Source organism: Benincasa hispida, chromosome 8 (genome assembly GCF_027475165.1).
Source record: "Benincasa hispida cultivar pf3 chromosome 8, pf3_genome.v1.1, whole genome shotgun sequence".
NCBI classification, from domain to species: domain Eukaryota; kingdom Viridiplantae; phylum Streptophyta; class Magnoliopsida; order Cucurbitales; family Cucurbitaceae; genus Benincasa; species Benincasa hispida.
In genome coordinates, this window is record NC_143485.1 from 63618156 (window position 1) to 63634624 (window position 16469).

The 16469-nt window shown below is 34.7% G+C and overlaps 1 protein-coding gene across 9 annotated transcripts; it reads right to left on the reverse strand.

Moving 5' to 3' along the window:
- Positions 1-1172: 1172 nt before the first annotated feature.
- LOC150034775 (uncharacterized) lies at positions 1173-13287 on the reverse strand. 9 transcript variants are annotated; one of them, XR_016531050.1, is made up of 5 exons: positions 12771-13287; positions 2652-3668; positions 2485-2524; positions 2046-2345; positions 1173-1959 (listed from the first exon to the last, which is right to left on the reverse strand). XR_016531050.1 is itself a non-coding variant. In XM_090316021.1 (3 exons), the coding sequence occupies exons 1-3, from the start codon at positions 13215-13217 to the stop codon at positions 1948-1950; spliced, it is 759 nt and encodes a 252-aa protein (XP_090172147.1). In that variant the 5' UTR covers positions 13218-13287; the 3' UTR covers positions 1173-1947. The 9 variants fall into 9 exon arrangements, 4 of the variants coding, with proteins under 4 accessions (XP_090172147.1, XP_090172149.1, XP_090172148.1 ...); XR_016531052.1 differs by having other exon boundaries at positions 2467-2524; XR_016531051.1 differs by having other exon boundaries at positions 2449-2524.
- Between the last annotated feature and the right edge of the window lie 3182 nt (positions 13288-16469).

Sequence of the window (16469 nt, forward strand, 5' to 3'; positions counted from 1 at the left end):
CAGGTGTACACGATGTGGTCAGAGAGGGCATAACAAGAAAATGTGCAGATAGACATCAATAATACCTGGCATTGGCCCACTAGGCTCGATGATATGTAGTTTATGGGCGATTGTTTACTTGTGTATATGCGATCGTGTACTTATTTCTGTGAGATTGTTTACTTTTTTTCTTTTTCTTTTTCTTTTTTTTAATTTTTAATGAGTGATTGTTGACTTATAAATATGTGATTGTTGACTTATATATATGTGATTGTTTACTTATATATATGTAATCGTTTAGTTGTTTATAACCAATCGTTTAGTATTATAAAAAATGATCATTTAGTTACTTATAGACGATTATTTAGTTATTTTTGTACGATCGTTTATTCATGTTATTTCTTGTTCTTCGTTGTATTTTTTTAATATTATTCGGTTCAACATAGATATACAATGCAAATTCATTTTAAGAAATTCAAGTATAGATTACCATACATATTGATTAGCCCACAACTGGGCAATGTATGGTTTCTTAAACAATTCCATATTGTTCTGTTATAAGTTATCCCTATCTATATCCGTTACAAGATATTCTATAAACTTAGCACAAAAAATGCCACAGTCAAAAGACTTGCCCTGTTGAAGAGTTGTCTTCGATTTCTTCACTTCCCATGGCTTGTACTTGAATTTTCTATGTTGCTTGTCATATATGATGGAAATCAACATCGAAGGTGTTGATCTAGCCACCAACTAAAGATAACCATCAAGTCTATCACTACCTATGTAGTTAGACATTGAGTCAAATACATAAATGGTGCACGATTCTAAATTGATGGTAAGCATGAGCCAATATTGTTTGATGTTGATTGGCCCAAATATGAAGTCAATCTCTATCCATGATGGTTTATATTCTTCGTGTTGTCCAATTACGTAGTCAATGAAGTAAGACAACCCTGCCCAATACCTCATGTGTGCTTCTTGATCCAAGCGACCTGAAATTTTTCCATCTTCCATTTCCACACCTTCTGCTCGGATCTTGGAAGCAATACGTAAATATAAAGTTGAATGAAGAGTTATTATGATGTGAAATTTTGCATACCGTGAAGTTGGAATTAACCACTGTGAATCGATACTTGCACAGATCAGGTCTCGACTGCAACTTATGATGCACGTATACCAATAAGAGATCTATATTATGATAAAAAAAAGTATAAATCCAGTTTTACTAGATGATCGCTTAACTGTTCTTAAACGACAGTTGAAGATTACTACAAGATCGTTCAAGCATTTCTAAACGATTGTTGACGATTGTCTAGACAATCGTTGAGGATTTTTTAAATGATCGTATAATATTTGCTAAACAATTGTTTGATAATTGCTAAACGATCGTTTAGGATTTTTTTAGCGATATTTTAATATTTTCTAAACGATCGTATAGAAATTTTATAAGATTTACAGAATTACTCACGTCCCCCCCAATCACCCATGTGTTCTGCTCAAGTGTCCTGAGTGTCCTGAAGAACTCCTTGGTTCGGGATGTATATATAATTGTTCGCCTTTTTTTTTTTTAGTTTTCAGATGGCTTTTTCATTTTTTGTATGCATTCCACAGCTTATCCGAGATTGGGAATAATAGGTTGTAGTCAGTATGGTTCTTATGGGAAAGTCTGGTACTAGGACCAAGGGGTTGGGATTGATAACACCTGTTGTTGGTTTTAATTCCACTGTAGATGCTTGTGGTTGAGGCTCAATTACATGTGGTTAAGCTTCTTGGTAAGATTTCGAAGGTGATTGATGGTGTGAATTACTTGAAAGTGGTTGAGGATCACTTAAAAGAGATGGTTAATGATCATTTGAAGGTGGTTGAGCTTCTCCTTCTTTGTTACCAACTGCATGTTATTTTTTCCCTCTTTTCACATCCTCAGGTGAACACTTAGTTGGTTTCTTCCTTTTTTGATGCTTGGAAAGGTCATTTTTTCTCCTACATTTAAATTGTAAATCAGCAAGATAATAATGGTATTACCTTGATTTCAATGTAAAGATGATTAATTCATACAATGGTTGTACCTTTATTTCAATGACTTTCTTTTGTGTTTCACTCTCCATAACATTGGTTGGATCCAAATCAAAATGTCTCCTAAGATTAAACGATTGTATAGGAAGTTCAAGTCTTTCATCGATTGTTGTTTCCGTTGTATTGTGCTCAACAACCAAGCATTGATCACTGATACATTTGGACTCCTCATCGTGGGGGGTTCCTTCATTATTATTATTATTATTACCATGATTGTGAGTCCATTCATTACCACCACCACCATCATCATTACCATTATTATTATTACCATCACGCGTCCCTTCATTGTTATCCTAAACAAATCACACAAAACATACAAATAAAAAAGGTTATTCTACATGATCGTTTAAGATAACAATGTTTAAGATGGATAAGAACAAATCACAAAAAACATACACGATCATTCATTATTACCACTATCATCATCATTACCATCATTATTATTACCATCACGAGTCCCTTCATTGTTATCCTGAACAAATCACACAAAATATTTAAGTAAAGAAGATATTCTACATGTTCGTTTAAGATAACAATGTTTAAGATGGATAAGAACAAATCACACAAAACATATAGGTAAATCATGTTTAAGTGATAACCTGAATGGTCTGTAGTAGATGGACAAGGTTGAGTATTTTATCCTAGTGACACTACGAATAAGGCTCGTTTTGTAGTTGTTACCATTGTTGTAAAGTGCTACAAATGTTATGATCCTGATCATCATGTAGAGATATGTGAGTAGGGGTATTCTATACAAAGGAGTTTGTATAAAACCAGACCACGAAATGACTTTACTTGTGTAGACTATCTTCAACGATTGTGTAGAATATCTTCTCTACTTGTATATTTTGTGTGATTTGTTCAGGATAACAATGAAGGGACTTGTGACGGTAATAATAATGATGGTAATGATGATGGTGGTGGTGGTGGTAATAATGAACGGACTCACGATGATGGTGATAATAATAATGAATGAACCCTCCACGATGAGCAGTCCAAATGTATCAGTGACCAATATGTGGTTGTTGAGTACAATACGATGAAAGCAATAGTCAATGAAAGACTTAAACTCCCCATACATTCATTTAATCTTAGGGGCCACTTCGATCTGGATCCAACCAATGTTATAGACAGTGCCTCTAAAGGAAGCCATTGAAATGAAGGTACAACCATTGTATAAATTAATAATCTTAACATTTAAATCAAGGTAAGGCCATTATTATCTAACTGATTTACAATTTAAACGTAGGAGAAAAATTACATCCCCGAGCATCGAAAAAGGAAGAAATCAACCAAGTTTTCACATGAAGATGTGAAAAGGGGGAAAAAGTCACATGCGGTTAGTAACAAAGAGGGATAAGCTCAGCCACCTTCAAGTGATCATCAACCATCTCTTCCAAGTGATCTCAACCATTTTTAAGTGATCTACACCCTCAATCACCTTCAAAATCTTACCAAGAAGCTCAACCACATGTAATTGAGCCTCAATCACAAGCAACTGTAGTGGAATTGAAACTAGCAACATGTGTTATCAATCCCAACCCTTTGGTCTTGGTACCAGACTTTCCCATAAGAACCGTTACTGATTATGACCCGTTGTTCCAATCCCGGATGAGCTGTGGAATGCATAAAAAAAATGAAAAATGCATCTGATAACTAAAAATGAGGAGCGAACGATTGTATATACATTTCGAAACAAGGGGTTCTTCAAAACACTTTAACAGAACACATGGGTGATTGGGGACGTGAGTAATTCTGTAAATCTTATAAAATTTCTGTATGATTGTTTAGAAAATGTTAAATGATCGCTAAAAAATCCTAAATGGTCGTTTAGCTAATATTATACGACCGTTTAGAAAATTTTCAACAATCGTTTAGATAATTTTCAACGATCGTTAGAAATGCTTAAACAATCTTGTAGTAAATCTTTAATGATCATTTAAGAACAACTAAGCGATCGTCTAATAAAACTGGATTTATAATTATTTATTTATTTTATTAGATCTCTTATTGGTACATGTGCATCATAAGTTGCAGTCGAGACCTGATCTATGTAAGTACCGATTCACAGTGGTTGATTTTAGCTTCACGGTATGAAAAATCACATCATAATAACTCTTCATTCAATTTTATATTTACACATTGTTTTGCCCCAGGATGCAATAATGCCACCAGAAGGAATTGCTTCCAAGATCCAGCCAGAAGGTGCGAAAATGGAAGATAGAAAAATTGCAGGTTGCTTGAATCAAGAAGCACACATGAGGTTTTGTGCAGGATCGTCTTACTTCATGGATAGTGACTTCAAATTTGGGTCATGGATAGTGACTTCAAATTTGGGTCAATCAACCAACATTGGCTCATGTTTGCCATGAATTTGGAATCGTGCACCATCTATGTATTTGACTCAATATCTAACAACATATGTAGTGATACTTGATGATTATCTTCAATTGGTGGCCAGATCAATACCTTCGATGTTGATTTCCGTCAGATATGAAGGAAATTGAAGGAAATCAGATTCACAATTTTCGTGAGCAGCGGAAGCAAGACTATTCCAAATTACAATCATGAATCAACAAATCATTTACAGTCGACTTCAAACAAATGGTTATACAATTATACAGAGAAATTACAGCATGAACAATACAAATGTACAGAGGGAAAAACTGTACTAACAACGGCAGAAGCGTCTCCACGCTCCGATGCACACTCTGATCGAACAATCGCAACCAAGAGCACTCGATCTACACGACTGCGACACCACACGAACACTTCGCGCTCATCCTCAACGATCTCCTCGGTCATGAACTCCTCTGCAACACCACGAACGACCTCCAGAAAATCTTGACGGTGTAGAGTTGAGTCTGACACCACCAACAAGGCGACCTTGGTATTCTCGGTGTGAGAATCCAGAGGGTAGGCTCTGTTCGGACTTGGTGTAAGGCAGACGAACGGAGGAAACAACGATTGTGTACACGACTGGGCAAGTGGGAGAAATCGGAGACCTATCGTATAGGTCGATGCCCAATCGTTTAAATAAAACTATGCGATCATCTAGGAAAAGTTATGCGATCGTTTAGCTCTATCGTCCATCTCGGTCTGTCGCGTACATACTCTATACGATCGTTTACCTTGGGTCTGCGATCATCTAGCAAAGCTATGCATCGTTTAGTAAACACTACACGATCGTTTAGCTCGCACTTGCACGATTGTTTAGCTCACCCAATCGTTGTTTAATAAATTTGTATTTACTTGACGACTTCCGTGAGTTTCTTTTCGCTGGAGAGAAAACTCAAAAAACTTTTCAAACTTTTGTGAAAACTTCTTCTTAAAAAAAAAATAGGAAACCGCTTTCCTTTATACTCACGGTTACCATGATCCAATAACCACCCACTACATTTGGTTGTTTAAAAGAAAAAGTATTAATTATCTAATAATTAATATTATTATAAATATAAATTATAACCAACTTATCATACCATATTTATATCTTATAGTTTTAATATTTCATCTCATGAAACATATAAACCATAGTTCTTTTTCTATTCCATGGTACTTAATGTAAATCTTATTTACATCAATCCTCCACTAGATGTATTTTATACATCATACCGATTATATCATATATAATCAAAATACCTCTTGTCAATTTGAACATTTCAAATCAACACCAAAAACTGATCCTCAACAGAATCCAAGCTACCAAGGGGACCTCATGGACCTGTAGATTCGAAACTCCAACGGTACGTGAATAACTGACTAAACTCTTTAGTCACAGGATCCACCATCCGTTAACTGCCAGGCACTCCACTAAAGTCCGAAAACGGAACTCTCCTCACTACAGATATATTATGTGTCCATCCTAACCAATCAGCAGTGCGACAACGCTTCATAGATCGCTCGTAAGTACAGCTGGGCCAGTAACCATTATGACCCTGTAGTTACATCTGTCTCCTTAAGTACCACCGATCCCTCTATGAACATAAATCATAGTCCTACTATGATTGAGTCTTCTCTTCCAAAGAGAAGCTGTGACTACTATGTTCAAGCCCCAGAATCGACCCTTAAGGGAACAATCTCTCTACTTATCTCTACATCGAGAAAGAAGTGAATTTCATATTGTGGATTGAGTTCCCAACTCTCAGATCAGACAAGTCCCCAAAGGTAGGCATGTTGAGTTGGTAATCTGGCTACTCTCACCCATACTAATCAAAGGACCGCCCTCAAAGGCATGAGTTCACAAAACACTCAGGATTGAGGTCGTGTCACCTATGGTCGTTTAGGTGAGATGCAAGTCTCTAGTATCAACGACGTTATATATAGAGTCTAGTCATCTCGTGGTCCAGGTCTTATACAAACTCTTTGTATAGGACACCTGTACTCCACGTCTCCACACGAATGGTCAGGATCTATCATCTGTAGTAGTTTACAACACTTGCAAACCTCTACAAAGCGGGCCGTATCCGTAGTGTCACAAGGATCAGGTATCCCATCTTAATCCTTATACTACAGACCGATTTAGGTTATCACTTGATCCACTTGTATATCACATATACATGCTTAAGTTTACATAAGATAACCAAGGAGCTTAGTTTATTGGATTTGAATAAATGCCAGAATTAAATAACACTTATTTTATTCATGAATAATGTGTATCTTTACAACACAACGAGACTCCGGGAGAATTAGGACACCAATCCCAATAGGATCGTCTTATTTCATTGACTATGTACTTGGACAACAAGAAGAATATAAACCATCATGGACAGAGGTTGACTTCAAATTTGGGTCAATCAACATCAAATAACACTGGCTCATGTTTACTATCAATTTGGAATCGTGCACCATCTACGTATTTGACTCAATGTCTAACTACATAGATAGTGATATACATGATGGTTATCTTCAGTTAGTGGCCAGATCAATACCTTCGATGTTGATTTCCGTCAGATATGACAAGCGACATAGAAAATTCAAGTACGGGTCATGGGAAGTGAAGAGATTGAAGATAACTCTCCAATAAGGCAAGTCTCTTGACTTTGACATTTTTTGTGCTGAGTTTATAGAATATCTTGTAACGGATACAGATAGGGATTTCTTAGAACAGAATAATATGGAATTGTTTAGGAAACAATACGTTGCCCAGTTGTGGGCTAATCAACATGTATGGTAATCTATAATTGATTTTTTTAAAATGAATTTGCACTGTATATCTATGTTGAATCAAATAATATTAAAAAAGTACAACAAGAAGTAACATGAATAAACGACCGTACAGAAATAACTAAACAATCGTCTGTAAGTAACTAACGATCGTTTATATAATACTAAACGATCACATATATATAAGTAAACGATCGCATATATATAAGTCAACGACCATTCATAAAAAAAGTAAACGATCTCATAGAAATAAGTACACGATCACTTATACACAAGTAAATGATCGTCCATAAATTACATATCATCGAGCCTAGATGAGCCAGTGCTAGGTATTAATAATGTTTGTCTGTACATTTTCTTGTTATACCCTCTCTTACCACATCGTGTACACCTGTGGATTTGTTATGGCTCCTCTCCAATAGAAAGTATCCTAACAGTTTGACATCGACACACACTTGGTACCTTTCGTGGTGGTAGAAGTTCGAAGTTTTCAAAATCTGATCTTCAACTCCATTCTTGTCTATGTCCAATAGGGAAGGTCGGTTCTACATAAGCAGAAAACACATATTCAACTGTAAACTATTTTGCTCATAATGTTTGAACATTAATGTTTCTAAGGGTTGTCGTAGATATTGCATGAGAGTATGGGATCTGCATGCAATTGAACTCCATGCAAGTATATGTCCATGAACGTAGATCAACCCCCCAAATATCCATCGTCCACATTAATTATATGCATGTCCACAGGAGAAACACGATATGTTCTAGACATCAGTTCTGATTCCTTAAGAACACTCATTGCGTGATCAGTTACAATATTTGTGCATGCCATTGCATGTGTATGTCGAACTTCGTGATTTGTAGTTCTCGTGCATCTTTCAACACTTTATTGAGGCATTCTACTATATTTGTCGTCATCTTGTCATACCTACAATGGATTTGATAAACTCTTACCAACCGTTGTAATACAATCTCCTCAATGTTGGGAATCTCCTAAAACTTGCAGTTCGTAAATATTATTAACATATTCTATTTATTATAAAAGTGTTATTTATTGAGTATTTTATTCAATAAACTGTTATTGATATTGCATTTTATTATAAAAGTCCAATAAACGAATCCATGGCTATAATATGAACACTTTAACTTTATGTGGCGACATGAGGATCAAGTTTTAATATATAGCCAAAATGGTTTATAAGTATATGGATGAGATTGGGTACCTCATCTTGGTGACACTATTGGATGCGACCCATTTTGTATACCGATAAAAATGAAGTGATCCAAAAATCATTCATGTAGAGACATGTGAGTGGTGGCATCCTATGCAATGAGTTTGCATAAGGTCGATCCTCGAGATAGTCACTTTTCTTTATAACAACCGTTTATTGTTAAAACTGACTATTTCAAGTTCAATGACCTAGGGTAACTCGATCTTAATTCTGAGCTAACTACGAACTCCTATTTATTCGGGATTATCCTTTGATCTGCATAGGTGAGAGTAGTCCAACACTGCTTAATAAGCCTCCCATTTTGGGGATAAGACTTGATACATAGTTGGAAACATAGTTATGCAAGAAGAAATTCGCTCCTACCCAATTTAGGGTTAGCAGATAGGTTGTTCTCTTAAACATTGATTCTTGATCTTGAACAACGAGGCATCGTCCTCTCACGGTTGAGAGGGTCATGGTTAATTGGACTATAAACCAATTGTTCAATAGAGGATCAGTAGGAGCTTAAGGAGTAAGATGTATTTTTAGAGGCAAAACGGTAATTTTGACCTAGTTGTAAATACAAACGACCTGTGAAGGATCGAATTACTGATTATGGTTAATATGAACAAAAATATATTTACAAGCTTGTCGTTAGCTTCTTTACAAGGTAATTGATAACGGGCAGAAATGCACGTTATTACAGTGCTAAGTTCTTAAACAATGTTGGCTTCAATTGATAAAATATGTTAGGTTGCGTCCAAAAAGCATTAAGTTCATAACATTGCAGTCGTATGCGTTCATCGCATAGAAACGGTTAATTTTTATATTTTTATGCAGAATATGCGTTGGCGCAAGGCGAAAAGTGCGATCGCAAGAAATCAACGGTCGAACGCAGCATTACCGCAAGACTTTGCGGTGATTTGTGTTTGCAAACATCTGCTCAAGAAGGATTGCCGTATAGAGCCATCACAACTTGGTGGGTGCATCTGGGTGAAAGGCATAATTAATCACGATGGGACAGAAAGCTGATGACGGTCGAATCCGAATTAAGTTGACATGCCGCTAACGATAATAAGTACATTCAGCTTTTTGGTGAAAAATATTCGGCGCATCAGTCAGAGAATTAAAGCCATCCCATCTGTACAATCATAAGAGAGAAGTCGCCCTTCACCCCGAAGCTCTATAAATACCGAAGGCATCCTTCAGAAAAGGGGTTCACGAGTTCAGAATTCAGTAAATCTTTGTTCATAGCTTTAGCCGTGTTCATAGTTTTCTTTTATTTTTAAGGCGGAGCGAGAGAAGGGTAGAGACGCCGGAAGATCGCTCAGGGAAACTCGAGAAAGAACCCAGAGGCGTAGAAAGTAGAGAGCGAGCCGACTCTCACAAGAGAGAGATTATCTTTTGAACAAGAATAGAAAAAATAGTGTAAAAGCCTGGGAAGCAAGAGATTGCTACCAAGCTCTTTATTCTCTTCTTGCATTGTTATTTTGTACTTCAACTTTATATTTATACAATGGAAGTTCTTTAACTACATCTGTTCACTCTCTTAGCACGCATGAGTAGCTAAACTTATCGAATGGGTTGAGATGAACTAAGCTAATATGACCTAGGATCTTCATTGTTTGCAATTATCTTGTTTTATGCTGTGCCCAACATCCCTTTAGAGCTACTCGAGAGAGAGTCTAAAGAAAGAACCTAAGACTTGAGAGAGCTAGGTTAGAATCTAGACTCGAGAGAGCAAGATTAGAACTGCATAAACAAGAGATAGGGACTTAGAGATAAGCTCTGTTTGTCAACCTGTATTGCATGCACCCTAGAGATAGATATGATATTATGTGATCGCCTTATTTATGTGTGTGTCATTTTGTCATCGCATAAATAAGAATAGAGGCTTATGTGTAGGTCCTATAGACTTATTGCATATATCGCATGCGTTCTAGCATTAGAAGTCGTAGCATTCCCATCGAGAGATGGTTTACTATTGTATATGTGTTGTATGATCACATAGCATGAACGCATCTTAGGAAGTGTTGGCCGAAACCTTTCTCTACCCATTCACCGTATACTCATCGCATCTTCCGTTTTATCAACTCTTTTCGAAACTCCGCCACATTTGTTTATTTTTATTACCGCAACAACAATCTCAACAACTACTTGATTTATTTGGTTACTGCAAAATCTTCTGAAAAATTACCACCGCATATTGTTTTCCCAAGTCCTTGAGTTCGACCATGGACTTACCAGGAAACTCAGTGGGGTTTACACTTGGATTCCACTGAGAAAACTTGAGTACTCAACGCATTTTCATCGTCGCATTTCATCCATAATTCCACCTCATAAAATAACGGTCGAAGTTCTTTTTTATTACAAGTATTGACAATTTAACTGACAAGTCATATTTCAAAAGGAAAATTTGACCAACCTTTATATCCTCATCATTCAGACAGTCATGAGGTATTGTGATGAGGTTGTCATACGATGGACCCTCTGGTCTGGGTATATCTACAAATGGTTGGGTTGAAATGGTAGAATGCATTTGAACCGAAGGTATCACAACTAGTGGGACAAGAGCATGTAGGGTTGAAACATGAATGTAATGGAGAAGATTGTTCATATCCATAGTCAGTATCAAACCGTGGAGTACATCTGGGTTCATTGTTGTGACCAAACCAAGTTTAACTTCGATCTTCCCCCAAGTTACATGACTCAATATGATCATCCATTGAAGCCATGGTGGGAATACTATGTGTTGGAGTGGTTGCATATCCAAAGTTTTGACTAATTGGAATGAGTTGGTTCATTGGATTGCATTGTTGGTACATATTCTCAGTGTGTACTCCATGACTTTCGCAAGGTGTAAATGATACAAATAACGCCATCCGGGATGCATCACTGCCTTCTAAAAAGAAGCTAAGATCTTCATCGTCGACTATGTCAATTGGGAAAGTTGAGACCAACAGATTATAGCAATATTTGATGTGTATATAAAATATATCTGAATCGATATTCAATCGTTGGTGCATAATATTCACTAATTCACCAACTGTTATATCTTTCCGACCTTCAAATATTTCATATGACCTCTAACATAATTGCTTCTCGATTGGTCTCATTCCCTACCAAATTGTACAAAGATGCGAAGTAGCATCATTGATCTGCAATTGGATTAGCAAATTTTAAGCAATACTTAATCAAATCTTAAGAAATTGCTTAGTAATTGATTAATGATCATCCAAATATTTATAAGTGTTCACTTAAAATTGTATAAGCGATCGCGTATATACTACGATTGTTCAGTATTATATACATGATCCTTTATACTACACGATCATGAAGTAGAATATAAAAGATTATTTATATAATACTAAACAATCTTTTATATAATACAAAACAATCGTTCATATAATACTAAACAAGCATTTATATTATAATAAACCATCTATATATTGCTATACAATCGTTCATTCAATACTAAATGACCTGGGGGACAAGAAATACTGTAGAATATCACTTACATTCTCTCCGTTTTGGATTTGACGAAAAAATCTCCTTCTATACCCAAAGATACAATGAAATGAACAAAGATGAAAATGATTGATAATGAGGATGTTGTACTGAAACTCTGAGAGAACAATAGAAGAATGAAAAGCGTTCGATGAAAAATGAATAACTGAGGGTGACCTTCCATTCTTGATATCAATGTTATTCAATGCTATTGGTAAAATATTAGTTAGGAATAAATGCGTTAGTGGCCATTCTTGATATCAATGTTATTCAATGCTATTGGTAGAATATTAGTTAGGAATAAATGCGTTAGTGGAATGTTGGTGTTGCACTGAATACATATTGAATGAAGAGTCGAAGAAATCGAAATCGTTGAAGGAAGAAGAAATGTGACGCGGTTTGAAGAGTTTTTTAAATTAGAGATAAAATTGGTAGTTCATAAGTTTCTAGGAATAAATTAATCATAGAAGAGTTTTATAGAGTTGGGTCATTTCGTAAAATTTTCCGAGACATTATAAGCCTCCTTGAACATAATGAGGATCTCAAAATTTCCAACAACGAGGCAAATTTAGAAAGAGATTTAAAAGCCTTCCATGTTAGTGAACAAATTGAACTAAACAATGTGTATAAAACAGACACCAAAAATCCGATATTAGAAACAATTGAAGAAAAAACCCTCTGGTTTCCGATCCATTACATTAGAATCACAGATCTCCTCAGGAATCAATCTCAGATCGGTTAAATTTTCAATAGAAAGTCAATTAAAACTACGTTATCAATGGGAAGGCGAAAGATCGATATGAAAATGGTAAAGGATAGAGGTTGCAGACAAGTCACCTTTTCGAAACGCCGAAACGGTCTGTTCAAGAAAGCGAACGATCTCGCTACTCTGTGTGGTTTAGAGATCGCGATTGTCGTCTTCTCTCCCGGCGGTAAGGCGTTCTCGTTCGGCAATCCAAATGTTGAGGACGTCATCAGTCGATACCTAAATCGCGAACCGGAGGCGATTCGGATTCCGGCGGTGAGGGAGAACGGAATGACGAAGAAAAAGAACGAGGAACTGATCGATCTGGTTAAACAATTGCAAATGGAGAAGAAGAAGGGAGAAATGATGGAGAAGGAGATGAAATCGAGAGGAGAATTGATGAAAATTGAAGATCTGGATTTGGATGAGCTTTTGAAATTGAAGGAATCGTTGGAAAAGCTAAGAAAGAATGTGAAGATTGAAGAGAGCGAGGTGGAGGCTTTGTCTTCATTGCTGCTACTTGCTAAGGAACCAGTCATGGAGGCGGATGAGTCGAATTCCTAAAATTGAATTTCAGAATTTCCCGTGTTTTTTCTTTCTTTTTTTTTTTTTTTTGGGTATGATTTTAATTTTAGAAATTAAAAAAATAAATGGAACCTCTAAAATTAGTTGAATGATTTTGATTATTTCATCTCTATCATACTAAAAAGTCAACCATAGTATAGTTAAATTAGTTAAAGTATAAACGTTTAAGATTAGGAGTCTAACGTTTTGAATTCTCATCATGAGTTGAACTTAAAGAAATTATTGTATTGAAAGTTGAAAAAGGTGAATACGAGTAATAGTTGAACGACGAAGATATTTATTCATTTTATTAAGATTGACAATTTTAAATTAGAAATATTTTTAAATATAGAAAAATTAGTCAATTTATTTATAAATATAACAAAATGTCATTGTCTATGATAGATAGTGATATTTTGCTATATTTGAAAATATTACCTATAATTTTATCATTTAAAATAATTATCTTTTAAATTTTTGTTCTACTTGAAAAGAAAATAGTACTAAAAACAGTATTTGCCAAAATATTATATGGCAACTACATTAGAAATAGTTAATATTTTTTTAATGGTGTCTAGAAATGGTTAATATTAAGAAAAAAAGAGAATTACATATTACCATATATTTTTGTTATGATTAATATGGTTTATAATTGATTTTCAATTAAAAAAAACTAGAAATTGCAAAATAGGACCATGTGTTTTAAAAATTTTAGACATCGTTTGGTAACCATTTCATTTTTTATTTTTGGTTTTTGAAATTGAAGCCTATTTCTTCTTCATTTCTTGGTTTGCATATTTGTTAAGTATAATAGTTGAATTCTTAGCCAAAATTCCAAAATAAAAATAATTTTTTAAAAGTTACTTTTTGTTTCCAAAATTTTGCTTGCTTTTTAAATAATTAGTAAAAAGTAGATAACAAATGAAGAAATTTGAAAGTGAAAATAGTGTGCAAATCCTTAATTTTCAAATACAAAAACTAAAAGCTAACGCCTCATTTGGTAACCATTTGGATTTTTATTTTTATTTTTGAAAATTAAACCTATATCATATACATTTTTTAGAGTGATTTGCATCTTTCTTAAGTACAATGGTTGAATTCTTAGCCAAATTCCAAATTTAAAAAAAAATAATAAAAATTAAAAGCTACTTTTTTTTAGTTCTCAAAATTGAGCTTGATATTTTAAACCATTGGTGAAAAGTAGATAATAAAAGAATAAATTTGGAGGTGGAAGTAGTGTCTATAGGCTTAATTTTTTTTTAAAAAAATAAAGAATAAAATAATTATCAAATGAGGTATAAATGATTATACCTAATTTTCTTGTCTAAATTTAGTAAGGTTTTGTCAATTGTATTTATCATAATTTCAGAAAAGATATTGTTTTGGTCAAATTTTTATTATTTTTCTGGGTCAGATTTTATCCATTTTAGTTATATGTCTATTTTGGTTCATTTACCTTTAAAATGTGATGGTTTTAACTTCTTTTTTTTTTTTTTTTTAAATTTTAATTGCTTCTTTTATTTTTATTTTTTCAATCACAAGTTCAACACGAAATTATGCTCAATGGCTTTCTTTCTTTTGTTAAATGTATCCAGAATTTAATTTATATTAAAAAGGTTTTTATGGTGTATAGAGTTTGTTATTATTGAAATCGAATGTCAATCGTTGTGTCGTGGATAAACCCACTGCCTTGAAAACAAGATTGGCACGACCTTGGTACTAAATCACTAAAGTCGGTTGCTCCCCAAGGTTAACACAACTCGAGATCTTTGACGTGCACTCATCATAGACCGGGTTGAAATCATTGAAAAATTACTCAGAAATTAGTAGAGAGAAGAAGTAAAGGTTGGAAATCTTGAAAACAAAGAATTTCTACTTTGATCCTGCAAAACTTTTTTCTTTATAAAGCAGATGAGAAAAGAAGAAAAGGACAAGAAAACGGCTAGTTCCCAATGACTATAAATGGCTAGTTTCCAATGGCCATAAACAACTAGTTTTTAATAGCTATAAACGACTAGTTTTCAATGGCTATAAACGGCTAATCTCCAACGATCATAAATGGCTAGTTTTTTTTTCACTTTTGTGTTTACTATGGGCCTCGACCCATAGTCATTTCCAAAAATGCTCCATAAATGACTAGTCTAGCAAATCAACAGGAGAAAAAACTTAAAAACCTTGAAAACTTTGAAACTTTAAAACTTTAAAAATGTTTCTGAGCAAAGATAGGAGAACAAACTTAAGCATCAATATTTTACAATTTGAATTGATGCATAGTGAAGTAGGGAAATAACCTCTTAAACTTTTAATAACTACGGTTGAGATCCCCATAACACGTTTTACTCCTTAAATTTCCATTGATTATGCGATAAAAGCGTGCTATCTACGATAACGCACATAGAACCTCAGGTTAACATGAAAGATCTAGAAAAAGACCCTTAAACTTTTCCACAGAAGGCGGCCACACCTTTACAATCATGTTACTTGCTTCATCAAGTCTATCGCAATAGATCACTCAAAAATTGAGATATGAAGACTTCACATCTAATCCATACCAAGACCAACTTTATCAAGTCTATCAAAGACAAACCACTAAAAAACTGAGTTGTGAAGATTTTACAATTATCCATCAAGTCCATACCAGAACCACCTAAAGGAAAGGCTATGAAAAATTTAAAGGTTTTAGTTTTGTCCATCAAGTTCATATTAGAACTACCCAAATGAAGGGCTATAAGCCATTAAGTCTATCGCAATAGACCACCCTAATAAAGGGTTATGGACCATCAAGTCTATTGCAATAGACCACCCAGATAATAGTCTGGACCCCATAATGGTTTCATTCCTATACTTATAGAAAATTTTAGAATTACTCTCCTTGTTAGGCCTTTAGTGAGATGATCTGCAAAATTCCTCTCAAACTTTACAATGAAATAATCCTCCTTTCAGTAATTTTTTCACAACTCCATGCCTGAGGCATATATGTCTCCTCTTGCCATCATACATACTATTTTTGGTCATTCCTATGACAACCTGTGAATCACGGTGCAAATAGATTGGTACTAATGCCCTCTATGAGGATACATCTCCTAGTAGACTTTTAAGCCACTCATACTCATGTCCCTCACAATGATGCATCTCCCACTAGGTTTCTAAGCCACTCAAACTCTTATCCTGCTAATTCTAGAGTTATAAATTCATATTTCATGGTGGACCTTGCTATACAAGTCTAT